Source organism: Phaseolus vulgaris, chromosome 11 (assembly GCF_000499845.2).
Source record: "Phaseolus vulgaris cultivar G19833 chromosome 11, P. vulgaris v2.0, whole genome shotgun sequence".
Lineage (NCBI taxonomy): Eukaryota > Viridiplantae > Streptophyta > Magnoliopsida > Fabales > Fabaceae > Phaseolus > Phaseolus vulgaris.
The window spans coordinates 45,424,535-45,438,171 of record NC_023749.2 but is presented as its reverse complement, the minus strand read 5'-3'; the positions used below and the strand labels follow the sequence as shown (position 1 = coordinate 45,438,171).

At 36.9% G+C, this 13,637-nt stretch overlaps 3 protein-coding genes across 3 annotated transcripts; 2 read left to right on the top strand and 1 right to left on the bottom strand.

The window, feature by feature from the left end:
• Positions 1–2,230: 2,230 nt before the first annotated feature.
• LOC137808561 (uncharacterized) lies at positions 2,231–2,689 on the top strand. The gene has a single exon (XM_068609734.1). It carries the CDS (start codon positions 2,231–2,233, stop codon positions 2,687–2,689), a length of 459 nt encoding a protein of 152 aa, XP_068465835.1.
• Positions 2,690–5,616: 2,927 nt separating this feature from the next.
• Positions 5,617–6,378, top strand: LOC137808543 (secreted RxLR effector protein 161-like). Its single transcript, XM_068609712.1, has one exon. The coding sequence runs from the start codon at positions 5,617–5,619 to the stop codon at positions 6,376–6,378; it is 762 nt and encodes a 253-aa protein (XP_068465813.1).
• A 2,807-nt stretch (positions 6,379–9,185) lies between these two features.
• On the bottom strand, positions 9,186–13,333 carry LOC137820012 (TPR repeat-containing thioredoxin TTL1-like). Its single transcript, XM_068623779.1, has 7 exons — positions 12,117–13,333; positions 11,251–11,446; positions 10,981–11,165; positions 10,558–10,891; positions 10,266–10,470; positions 10,069–10,175; positions 9,186–9,957 (listed from the first exon to the last, which is right to left on the bottom strand). The coding sequence occupies exons 1-7, from the start codon at positions 12,974–12,976 to the stop codon at positions 9,805–9,807; spliced, it is 2,040 nt and encodes a 679-aa protein (XP_068479880.1). The 5' UTR covers positions 12,977–13,333; the 3' UTR covers positions 9,186–9,804.
• Positions 13,334–13,637: the final 304 nt, after the last annotated feature.

Sequence of the window (13,637 nt, the reverse complement as noted above, 5' to 3'; positions counted from 1 at the left end):
AAAGATCCCTGAACATTGCTTACACACAATATACTTTTACATTTGTGAGAATCCAAGAGTGAATTGTGTTTTGAAAGAATTAGTCTTTATTAATCTTTGAGAGTTCTTGGTCCAAATTTTCATCATCTAACTAGAGGTCAAAGGTTCTTCAAAGTGTTGTTGTGAATTGGGAGATCCTATTGTATTTCTTGGTTCATAGTCAAGGTGAATTCGTTCCTTTTCATTACTGTTTGTAATTTTGTGTTTGTAAGTGCCAAGATAGGGTTTCTTGGTGGGAATCACAATTGTGACAGGGTGTTGCAGTGAGTAATTGGTTCTTGTAGTGTTCAATCTTTTTATAAAAGAATTTGTTGATCTAGTGAATTTCATCTTGGTGTGAGGTGGGACTGGATGTAGTTATGTTGTGAGTGAATCATTATAAAATTTTGGTATCCTTTAAGCTTTCTTTATCACTGCACTATAACTTTTCTGCATAATAATTTGTTTTGATTCAAAGAAGCAACTTGCACCTTTGCTTATTTGTCCCATTTGTAAAAGTAGACACTTCCTTCAAACTAATTCAAACTAATCTAAAAAACACAAAATTAACACAAAAAATAGTTAAGGCCCAAATAAACCTAATTATATGAATCCGATTTAAAACAATGGATTTATTTACAATCCAATACTTTATGATTAAAGCTATTGAGTGTGAATAAATATATGGTCATCAATGGAACATTGTGTATTGATTATATTTGTACACACTTGAATTCATAATTGGGTTTACAAGTTTTTGAATCAAAAAGTGTCTTTAAAACTTTGTTTGAATCTGTTGTATTCGCATTGTTTCTTGAAAGCTGCAATATCTTTTTTGTGTTACTGTAACCAGAAAAAACAATTTGTTGTTTTCAAATATAATTTGTTAATATTTCTCTTATGTTACTGTAATCAGAAAAACAATATGTTGTTTTCAAATATAATCTTTTGAAAATAATTCTGAAATTTATTTTTTAAAACATATTTAAATCTTTTCTAAGTGTGATTTTGTTTTATAGTTTTGTGCTTTAAGAATTGTGTGCTTAGAAATTTAATCTATTGTTTTTTTCTAAAAACATAATCATTATTCTTAATTAATGTTCTTTTAAAAATATCAATATGGTTTTTTGAAAAACAATCAGTTAAAATTCTCTCAGGATTGTTGTAAACCACTTATTGCGAAAATCTGACTAAGTACAATTCACACCCCTCTCTTCAACTTATCTCCCACTAATTCAACAAAAAGGACCAAGATAAGGTGGTTCCAAGATTGTCAAATATGTAGGCCATAAGAAAGTCTATAGGAATTTCTTGACTTGGTACCTGCCTAAGAGATAAGCCCATATGCATTTGTTCCAAACATTCACCAAGAAGAAAAACGGTTGTTTTACAATGCATCTTGCCTTTGTCATGATCTTTTCACAATGCAAATCATCTAGCTTAAAGAAACTATTATAAACACATTGGTGATCGAGAAGACAGTTGACCAGAGCAGTATATGGGATATTATCCATCCATCCTTCTCCAACCTTCTCAACATCCTCAGAAGGTTCAATAACAAAAAATGTGGTAGGTTGAAAGAGAGGTCAAGAAGATGATAGGTGGTACACCTTCTATATATAGTGATCTTTTGATCCAAATTTTGGACGGATGCACTACATATTTGTTATCAATTTTTTTCTCGGACGCTTAACTTCTTATACTCAAGTTTCTTTCCCCATTTAGGGTAGAACCAGTTGGAAACCCTTTCACACATAATGGTTTCAAAAATACTTTTTAAGTTTGAGTTATTGGGCCTATATTCTTCTTACGGGCTCTGTTCCTAAGCCCAAAGTGTTTTCTTTTCCCTTTTGTATGTATAAAACCTTATTAGTGTAATGGCCACTGTATTGAATACAGTTTCAGTTCTTTCCAGAAACCGCTTTCTTCTTCACCCACATTGTTCTGTTCATTTCTTGCTTCTTGTAAACATTAATTTCAAGATGGTATCAGAGCGGGTTTGACCCGCTCTGACTTGCACTCACTCTGATACTCTGTTTCTCCCTCTTTTCTCCCCATCCTTGTATCCTCTCATCTTGTTCCTTCCATGGCTTCCGAGGACTCTTCACAAGACCCAGCAAGTCTCTACTATCTTCATCCCTGAGAGAATCCAGGAGCGGTCTTAGTTTCACCTCCCCCTGACGGTAGTAACTATCATTCATGGAGTCGCGCGATGAAAAGGGCTTTGCTCTCGAAGAACAAATTTAAATTTTTCAGTGGAGAAATTCCAGAACCAACACGCAAGAGCAAGCAATACGAAGCATGGGAACACTGCAATGTCATTGTGATTTCGTGGATTAATCGAAGCCTGGTCACACAAATTGCTCAAAGCGCCATTTACATTGACAACGCAAGGGATTTATGGGAAGATCTGAAGGAGAGATTTTCCAACATCAACCATTTCCACACTTCTGATCTCCTTCAAGAAATAAATTCGATCAGGCAGGGGGAGAGAAGCATTTCTGAGTATTACACAAATTCCATAATATTGTGGGAAGAAATGGATTCATTGCGACCCATTCCTACATGCATCTATAGTTCCAAATGCACCTGCAGATTGTCCAAGATCATCCTTGAATACAGAGAATCAGAAAGAGTTGTCTTTTCTGAAAGGGCTCGGAGACACTTATAACAGCATAAAGACCCAAATTCTTCTCATGGAACCATTACCAGGTATAAACAAAGTTTTTTTTCTCTTGCCCTGCAACAAGAGAGACAAGAAAGAACTTTCAGTGATGCCGCTGTCATAGAATCAAAAATTCTGACTAACAACGCAAGCCAATCTAGTCAAAAACGAAACATCAGTGGATGGAAAGGAAGTGGCAGAGGTAGAGGAAAGAATTTTGGAAAGCAGTGCTCCTTCTGCAACAAAATGAACCATACTGCAGATCAATTCTACTCAAAACACGGTTATCCACCATGGATCAAACAGAGAATCGCACATGCTGCTACGAATGCAGTAGAAAATCTTGAAGAGCAGATGGTTGAAAAAAATTCTCCACAAGATAAGTTTCTAAATCATCAAATTCTGAATACTTTATCAACTGAACATATGCATAGAATTGTTGATATTATTCAAATGAATAATGACAAAGGAAAAATCAGTAATCTTGCCACTGATCAACCACTTGAGAAAGGTAAAACTCATCCAAAATCCTGGATTCTTGATAGGAGCCACTGATCATGTAACCTGTGATATGTCTTTGTTTTAGACTTATTATGAAATTGAACCTGTGAAAGTTAGACTTCCTAACAATACCCAAGTTATTGCAAAATGTGTTGGGACTATAGTCTTATCTGAAGATTTCATAATATACAATGTTTTATTTATTCCCGAATTTGCCCTGAATATACTATCTGTTCAGAAACTCAGCACTTCACTTAACTATAAATTTGTTTTCTTTCGTGATGAATGTTAGATTCAGGACACAGCTACATCCAAGATGATCGGACGAGCTAGGCTTGGTGCAGGACTTTATAATCTTGATTTTTCATTCGAGAAGAACATTGCTCTCTTCACTCAAATTGATGAGCCTATTCAGCATGTCAAAAATCTTGATACATGGCATTGTAGATTGGGACATCCCTCGAGTAAGGTGTTAGAATGCATGAGTAAGACCTATCCAGGCATATACTTTGATAAGAACAATATGTGTACTCCTTGCCATCTCGCTAAACAACATAGATTACCTTTTCCTTTAAGCAAAAGTACATGTGATAATTCTTTTGATCTTGTTCATATTGATATTTGGGGTACCTTTAGTATTCCTTCTATTCATGGTCACAAATATTTTCTCACTGTCGTGGATGATTACACTAGATTTACTTGAGTATATCTGATGAAAAATAAAAATGAAACACGTAGTCTTTTAAGCAACTTTGTTATCATGGTTGAAAATCAATTTGATAAAGGAATTAAAATTATCAGAACTGACAATGGCCAAGAATTTTGCTGGAAGAATTTTTATGATAAGTACGGTATCATTCACCAAACCACTTGTGTTGAGACACCACAACAAAATTTTGTGGTAGTACGTAAGCATCAACACATCTTAAATGTGACCCAGTGTCTCATGTTTCAATCTAATCTTCCTAAAATTTTTTGGTCTTATGCCATAATGCATGTTGCTCATCTCATAAATAGAGTGCCTTCTCCTGTTATTTCAAATAAATGTCCATATGAAAAACTGTACACCATTGCCCCTGATATAAGTAATCTTCGTATCTTTGGATGTTTGTGTTTTGCCTCTACTCTTGAAAACAACAGGAATAAACTTGATCCTAGAACCAAAAGATGTATTTTTCTGGGGTTTAAAGCAGGAACAAAAGGTTATATAGTCTTTGATGCACAAACCAAAGAAATATTTGTCTCCAGAAATGTTCTCTTCTATGAGAAAAGCTTTTGTCAAGTCACTGATAAAAGTGAACGAAACGAGCTAAACTATGATCAGAGTTTTATGGAATACATGTATGACAGTCCGCATGACAACTATCATAGAGGCAGCATGAATGAAGTTGCAAACACTGAGAACAGAGATTTCAGAGATCTTAGAAGATCAACAAGAAGTCGAAGAAGCCCTGCATACCTTGAGGATTATCATCATCAATTGCTAACCTCTTCAGAGAAGGTAATAAACATTGGCACAACAAGGTATGCACTCAATTCGATTTTATCAAATAAAAATTTATCTGATGAACATTTTAACTATTCTATTTCCCTTTTTTTTCAAACTGAACCACATACCTATGAGGAAGCTGTTAAATCTGATAAATGGAAGGCAACCATGAGCGACGAGATTAGAGCTCTTGAGATCAACAACACTTGGAAGTTAGTGGACCTTCCAGAGGGTAAGACTCCCATAGGATGTAAGTGGGTCTACAAAATTAAAAGAAGAGTTGATGGAAATATTGAGAGGTACAAAGATCGATTAGTAGCAAAAGGCTACACCCAGCGAGAAGGGATTGACTTCATCAAAACATATTCCCCAGTAGCAAAATTGACAACAATTTGCATGATTCTTGTTGTTGTGGCTGTCAAAGATTGGCACCTTGAACAGCTAGATGTGGATACCACATTCCTAGATGGTGATCTCACTGAAGAAGTATATATGGAAGTTCCTCCTGGAATCATCAATGTAAAACCAAATCAAGTTTGTCATTTGACCAAATCTTTATATGGCTTGAAACAAGCCAGTAGACAGTGGTATGAAAAGCTTGCCTCATATCTTTTAACCATAGGTTTCATCCAATCTCAAGCTGATAATTCTCTCTTTATCAAAAAATTAGAAAAATCTTTTATTGCTTTATTAGTCTATGTAGATGACATTATTCTAACCAGTGATGATATGCATGAGATAAATACTGTGAAGAACTTGTTGAATGCTACTTTTAAAATCAAAGATCTAGGTAAGTTGAAATATTTTCTTGGCTTAGAGATAGCACGGACACGTGAAGGTATTCATCTTTGTCAAAAAAAATATGCTCTTGAGATCCTTGATGATGCAGGGATGCTAGGCGCCAAACCAGCAACCACACCCATGCAGAAAAAAGGCAGATAATATGTTTGAAGAAGCTGACATTCATGAACCTTCAAGTTATAGAAGACTCATTGGACGTCTTTTGTATCTTGTAAACACTAGACCAGATATATGCTTTGTTGTTCAACATCTGAGTCAATTTGTTCAAAATCCTACAATTCATCATCATCGTGTTGTTCAACATGTGTTGCGATACATAAAAGTTGCACCTGCACAAGGTTTGTTCTATTCAAAGAATTTTGTTTTGCATTTAAAAGCTTTTAGTGACTCTGACTGGGCGTCATGTTCCATGACTCAACGCTCAACTACTGGTTTCTGCATTTTCCTGGAAGAATCACTGATTTCATGGAAAACCAAGAAGCAAAGTACGGTTTCTAGATCATCCTCAGAGGCAGAATACCGCGCCTTGGCTTCAACTTCATGTCAGTTGCAATGGTTGACCTTTCTTCTAAGAGATCTCCATGTCATCACCCCCAACACCGCATGTCTTTACTGCGATTCACAAGCAGCCAGGCATATTGCTCTTAACAGTAGCTTTCATGAGTGTACAAAACATATTGACATTGACTGTCATGTTGTTCATGAAAGGCTACAGCAGAATTTGTTCCACCTCCTGCCCATTCGATCTGTAGAGCAACCTGCAGATGTTCTAAGCTCTCGAGCAAAGCATTTTCCAGAAACTTATCAGCAAGCTTGGAGTTCTTTGCATACATGCTCCAGCTTGAGGGAGGGTTTTAAGTTTGAATTATTGGGCCTATACCCTTCTTACGGGCTCTGTTCCTAAGCCCAAAGTGTTTTCTTTTCCCTTTTGTATGTATAAAGCCTTATCAGTGTAATGGCCACTGTATTGAGAAAATAAAATGAAAATACAGTTTCAGTTCTTTCCAGAAACCGCTTTCTTCTTCACCCACATTGTTTTGTTCATTTCTCGCTTCTTGTAAACATGAATTTCAAGAATACTGACCAGGTTGATGATCACTTCCTTATCCAAGACCATGGAAATGATAGTTTTGTTTTCTATCAACCTAGCAATTTTCGAAAACATTCTCACTAGTTCTAGGTATATTGTGATTTGAAAAGAAAGTGAATGAAAAGTGAAATAACAATGAATTTGATTAGAAAATTTATTGTTATATGTTATTAATTTGATTGAATTAACAAAGGTTGATAGGTTATATTGAGTGTAATGTCAAAATTGTTATAAAAAATTAATTGAAGAAATGGAAATAAATTATTTCCTAAAGTATTATTAATTAAAAATCTTGTTTATTAATTTCTAATAATATTTATAATTTTTTTAAAAAAAACTAATGAATAAAACTAGTTTTAAATTAAATATATAGATAAATTAGTAATTTACCAAACTATTATCACATATTCTCTCATCTCACACTTCATTCTCTTTTTCTAAACTTTTCTTATAAATCATCACAAATCTCCTAAAGAAAATACACACAATTCTTTACAAATTATCTCACATCAATCATCATATACACTGAATCAGTGATACCCCATTACACATTACTTATCAACAAAAGTTGTCGTAGTTATAAACACAAGACTTGGCACAATAATAGGTTATAAGAAAAAGTGAGATTCAGAACTCTGTGCCTTTAGTGTTGGATTTGGACCCAATCAAATATCAAATCAATCGCATCACCAAAGCACCAATGTGTACAAAAAGTTTATGGCTTTAGCATCTGCTTCGTTCAAAATTCCTCATTTTTTATTTTCAATCAAAAGGGTATCTTTCCTCTTTTTAAAGATTAATTTTCATTCAAATCTGTATGTGGATACCAAATGGTGCCACAATATTTAACTTTCTGCTTTAATCAATTCAACCACTTAACCCTTCTTCCTTTCCTTAGAGCCACCCATCTCTGAAACCTCTGATATCTTTTCTCATAAAGGAGATATTGGAGATTATTTGGTAAGCATTTTGAAAATTCTTTTTTTTTTTAACTTTTACTATGTTTGAAATGTGGTGCACTTTTCATAAGGTAAGTCATTTCATCCATGAACTTTTATTCAGAACATATAAAAAAATCCATAACATCTAACTTGGGAGATGATAATGACATGTCGGTGGTAACTTCATGCTTTATTTAATTGTTAAATCAGTAATTTGTGGTCATTCTCATGTGACCAAGTCATCTTTTTTTGGAAATAAAATTACCTTGACTTTTATCTTTCTGGTTTTCTATGTAACTTCATTTAAGAATTATACAGCAAAAGTTAATGGCCCTGTGGTCTAACATCGAAGCTTTTTCTAGAACATACTTAGCTATGGTTGATTTTCTCTCTCTCTCTTGAAATTCCTTTAAATGGAATCATCTGTGAAATGATTAAGAATGTTTGAAAGAACATTCTACAGAGCTTACTTCAACTTGTAAAAACTTATTGAACAAGTATTTGAGTTAATCAGAACTTGTTGAATCATCTTTGATGATGCTTATTTCAATAAATTTATTCATGATCAAATCTGAAACACAAACTCTCATGTGATAACATGTTGGACACAGAAACAAGTGTATAGATTCACTATCATTCATTAAAGACTCCTTGTTTTGTACTTTATAAGAAATGTTGGATTATATTAGTTTTAGTTACTTGAATTTAAAATGATCGGTTTTGTCTAACAAAGATACTCGAAATACTAAAGTAGATGTTTAAAAACACATTAAACTACAAGGTGAAACTTTTTACAGAGATGAAACTTAAACCAAAATATGAGGGAGACAATTTTTTGTACTTTAGTAATTGTATTAAGACAGTGCAGAGCATTGATGCATTGTTGAGTTTGTGGGAAAATTGAAGATGAAATTTCTTATTAAGGTCCACCAAGGTGGGGTTGATGAGTTGTCATTGCCTCCTATACTACAGGTAACATACAGATCAGCACATGAAACGAAAATTTGCTGTCTTTTGGGAGGGTTGAGTGCTCCATTGGAGAGCAGCATCTTAAATGCCCACGTGAACATAACCCCCCTTGCCAAGCTCTTCTCTCTCACACACATTACTTTTGTTCCTGTGCTTCCCATGTTTCATCATGGTCTATATTTTATCAACAAGATCCATTTGGTGGTCCAGCTTCCATTATAAAGGGCTGTGATCAAAGCTGAGATTTCTGATTGCTTTTTTGTTTGACATTTAGAACTTATAATCCTTGTTTGGAATGTAAAAAATGGAAATTACTCAAAGCAACTACAGCTTGAATGCATATGATGATCATAAATTCAAGTTTGACTCTGAATTGCATCATCAACCACCCTAGTCCACTCCACACTCTGTAACAACCAACCTTCACTTAAAAACACATGTACCTTGCCATTAGTGTCAAACTTAACATAAAAAGCCAGCTATGAACTTAAATGCAACCAAAACAACTTGCTTCCCAATCTCAAGACCATGTCATCTTTTCCTCACACGCTGTCCAATTAAATGGCAATTCGTTTTCAACACTATTTATCACTGATATGTAAGATCATGTTTCTTAAACTTCTCAATATATAATTGTAAGAGAAGGTAATAAAAATGTTCACATAACCACATCAACTTGTTCATTCAAAGCACCGAGAAACAGAAAGGATATGGGAACAGCAGAAAAAATGGGAAATTTTATTGATTAAATGGCTAAGACAGAAAAATAATAGTAACTAACAACATATTCATCCTCATTTCACCAACCCCATTATACCCACCACTCATCATCCTATTTCCCTCTAAGGCTTCCAGTGTTTGGTATATAATCAACACATATATACATGTACACAATCCTCCCCACTAGCAGCAGACCGACCTCCTCTCTCTTTTTGTCTATCTTAAAGGTAAATATAAACTCACAATTTAATCAATTGTAAAGACATAAAACCTCCCTTTTGTTCACCCATAAGGAAACTGGGGATAAAAGAACAGATGGTCCACATGAACTGAAAAGGAGAATAGAAAGGGAAATTGACAAAGGAAAAGTGGGAGGAACATGGAACCAGAAAGCAATTAGGAATGAATGAATAAATAACAACTTCAAAAGGAACTAGAATATGTCCTGGTTCCACTGGCACCGGCTGCTAACAAGATTATTACGTGGTTTCTGAATATGTCACAGGTATCAAGAGACACTTTTGTGAGGGGATCATAAGGCTGGATGAACTGTAGAGTTTTGCAGCATGGTCGGGGAGTATACATCAAAAGCAGTACAAGGTCAGGAGTTCTACAAGCTGTAATGCCTAATGGAATGTTCCAACATATCATGACTAGGACATATAATTTCCTTCACTCGACTGCCATTTTTGTAGATCTTGAAGGTTGGTACAACCCTAACATTCTCCGCAGTGGCAACTGCAGGGCTTGCTTGAATATCCACCTTTGATCAAACACAAAATTGAAAAAATAAGAAAATTACCACAATGCTTTATTTTATCTCTAATTTTCAGAATATTATGGAGGCAGGCGAAAAACAGTGAAGGGAAGCTACCTTAAGAAAGGTGATAGATGGATAGCGACTGCACAGTGTAACCACGAAAGGAGATATCTGCTTACATTGCGAGTTTGATGCAGTTTCAAAATGGACAACAGAAACACCTGTAAAATTAGAGTTAATATCAGGAGATTAGCAAAATAACCAGTCTGTGAAATGAGTTGCAGAAGCTTTTTCTTATCCATTTTGATTACCTGGTAAAGATATTGCAGCTCTAAACTGCTCAAGACCCGATATGTCCTCCACTTCACCACCAAACTTTAAATTTTGTACTTCTTCCCCACGAGATTTTTTTAATGCTACTTGTGCATGAAACAGATTTTCGGCAACACCATTGTCATCTGGTAATTCTCTCCGCAAAAGTTCATAATCCTTTACTGCTTCTTCCCACCTTTCTAACTGCATGATGACGAAATAGATAAGACCATATTACCTTTTGAATGAGTGTATGACAATGCAGTGCATCAAAATAGCAGTCAGGTTTACCTTGCTGTTTGAGGCAGCTCTCCGAAGAATTGCTTTTGTGTAATTTGGTTGGATGCGTAAAGCTTGATTGCAATCTTCAATTGATCTTTCCCATTGCCCAAGCTTAAACCAACATGCTGCTCTATTGCAGTAGAGAACAGAGTTTGAAGGATCAAGCCTCAAACCTTCTCCATATGCCGAGCACGCCTCAGTGAACCTTTCTGATTTAAAAAGATCATTGCCACGCAGTCTAGCTCTAGCCACCATCCTCACATTCTTGAGCAGAACAGCAACTTCAACATTTCGTGGGTCGATCTGACTAGCTTTCTCAGCAGCTGTAACTGCATTCTCAAACCTGCAACACATCCATCATCCATTCTCACTCTGCAACAGATAGCTTTGCCAGCTTAGATTTCTGATGAAGCTTACAGTTTCTGAACTCACCTTCCAAAAGCCATCTCAATCTGAGCTCTAACAAAGTAGCAGTAAGCCTCAGAAAACATCCCGAAAAATCTTGCCTGTGCCAAGGAACTCGGATGAGGCTCACTTTTGGGAATCCATGATAAACACAATTCAGCATCATCCATCTGGTGTAGCTTGAGAAGGGCTTCAGCTCTACACATAAAGAGCTGTAAATTCAATTTCCAACCAGTTCAGACATTTTTCACACCACAATAACAAGTTAACTTCAACTAACATATAATCAAAAAGTACCTGAACACAAGAGTCTGCTCCAGCAGCTACAGCAGCATCAACCTCCCTCAGTACGCTGTTCCAATCTCTTATCCTCCGAACATCTCCACATTTGTTAATATGCTTTTCCACAATTTGCAACTTCTGCAACTCAGCAGGATCCGGGTGCAGCCCAGGATAACAAAGGTGCTTCCTAGCATCCTCGACCTGTCCTAACCTGTCACATTTCAGAATTTTATTCACCAGATAACTTTCACATCAATAACACACCACATACAATGCAAAGCACCAAATCCAAAATGCATGACAACAAAAAGGTGTCTAATCCAACATTGTGGTAACTAACAAAGAATCATTCACTAATTCCAAACTAATCCTTATTGATCAATTACTAAATTCAAATAAGAAAAAGTGTTTCCAAACTTGTTTTCCTATATCAGTAACTTCACTCCAAACTCATTTTCAACCAGGATTTTAAATTTCAATCGTGGTTTCATCTCGTCCCAAAAGTGGCTGACAAATGCAGCCTCTCAAACTACAAAAATCTTGTCGTTGTGACTGAAATCACGGCCGTTTGCTTAGAACCTTGTTTTCAACTACACTCAATCTTGTCACACCCAGGTTTAAAAATTGCAGTCAATAGATCCTTGATGTTATGGACAAATGCAACCACAGTTGCAGCTGCAATGCAGCCATAGAGACCCCAAAAGCCTCGACATTGCCGCCAAAACCACAGTTGCAAAAACCCTTGAGACAAAATCACGGTTGCAAAAACATTGACATTGCAGCCAAAATTAGGGTCACAAACAGTGTTCTTAAAACCTGTTTTCATCAAAATCAACATTTTCGCAAGGGTCATCCCACACACACACACACACCAAATTCACCTTAAAAACAGCGTTGCCAAGCGCTGATGCGCCCTCCCATAATTAGGATCCAACCCCACAGCCTCCTCACACGCCCTCACCGCCTCCGGCAGCCGTCCTAATCCGGTCAATGCTGCCGCCCGGTTGCTCCGATAAGCGGCATTGCCCGGAGACATCGCAATTGCCCGATCATACAAACACAAGGCCTCACCAAAGTGCCCTCTCTTGTACTCCTCATTCCCCATCCTCTTCACCTCCTCCGGATCCACGCGCTTCCCCGAATCACCGCCGCCGATCTTAACATTCGCCGCATCACCGCCACCCTTTCCGCCACGCATTATGCTCCCGTGGCCGTAATTCCCCGTGCCGGACCCCAACACATCACTCCTGGAGCTCCGGCTCGCCACTGCCGGCACCGTCGCCGCCTTGAGAACCCTCCCGGACGGGCAAATGTTCCCAGCCGGGAGAACATTCAGCGGCGGCGAATTCACAGCAGCAGATGACGACGACGGGGATCTCTGGCTCTGACTCTGACTCAAACTCTGACTAGAACTAGATCTCCGGTGACCCGGTTTGGATACCCGGGTCGGACTATTAGTCTCACTCGACCCGGACAACTCGCCGGAATGGGATCTTCCCGAAACCGGGTTGCTCCGACCCGGAACCGACCCTGTAGAGCCGCCGCTACTACTGCTACTGTTACTACTCGTGGTGGGCGCACTGTGGTTCTGGAAGTGCTGGCGTGGCCGCAATGTGGAAACCGGCGAACCCAAATCGAGTTCTCGGAAATCGGGCTTGTTGGAATCGTCAGAGCAACTCAGTGAGTCGCGCAAGCGCTCGCTGAGCCCTAACTCGGATACGGGTTTCCCAGAATGTGACATTTTTCTTCACCCCTTCTTCTCCTTCTTCTCACCCACCTACACAACAAGAAGAAGGGTACCTTAAAAACTCTCTCTTTCGTAATTTCCTTCTCTCAAAATATGAGGATCTCGTGAATGTGAGTGTCCTCAGAGAAAGAAAACAAAAATGGGGTTTGTGAAGTGTGCAAAAAAGCTATGCAGAGAGAGAGAGAGAGAAAGAGAAGAAGAAAGAAAGAAAGAAAGAAAGAGAAGAAAGGGAAAGAGGTGAGCTTTTATTTTGTTTTGCTTCAGCTTCACCTGCTGCTTCACGAGACACCTTTCTCTCTCTTCTATCTTCTTCTTTCTCTTTCTTCTCTTTTCTCAATTATCATTACTTCCTTTTCACTTTTTTTGTTTTCCTTTTAATTCCCAACAATTTTTTTTCTGTAAACTGCCACCAATTGTTCTGAATTCTGGAATCAATAGCATCTTCAATTAAAATAAGTATATAAAATCATTAAAAAATAATTGTATGCTCAATTAAAGTAGATTTTTAAATTATAAATGTTAAGTCATTGAATGATGGGGTATTTTTAAATTATAAAGAATAATCTTTGTGTTTAAGAATTAAGTTAATTGATATTTAGTAGATGCATTAGTAGAAAAAATTTACTGCTACCCCTTTTGAACTCAAATATAAGAA

Bases quoted from the DNA above. Each gene is read 5' to 3' on its own strand.
- LOC137820012 (XM_068623779.1), bottom strand. From the start codon at position 12,976: ATGTCACATTCTGGGAAACCCGTATCCGAGTTAGGGCTCAGCGAGCGC. The intron at 11,447-12,116 runs GTGAATTTGGTG...GAAATGTGACAG, and splicing joins TTGGCAACGCTGTTTTTAAG to GTTAGGACAGGTCGAGGATG. The intron at 11,166-11,250 runs GTACTTTTTGAT...TTGAATTTACAG, and splicing joins GAGCAGACTCTTGTGTTCAG to CTCTTTATGTGTAGAGCTGA.
- LOC137808543 (XM_068609712.1), top strand. From the start codon at position 5,617: ATGTTTGAAGAAGCTGACATTCATGAACCTTCAAGTTATAGAAGACTC.
- LOC137808561 (XM_068609734.1), top strand. From the start codon at position 2,231: ATGAAAAGGGCTTTGCTCTCGAAGAACAAATTTAAATTTTTCAGTGGA.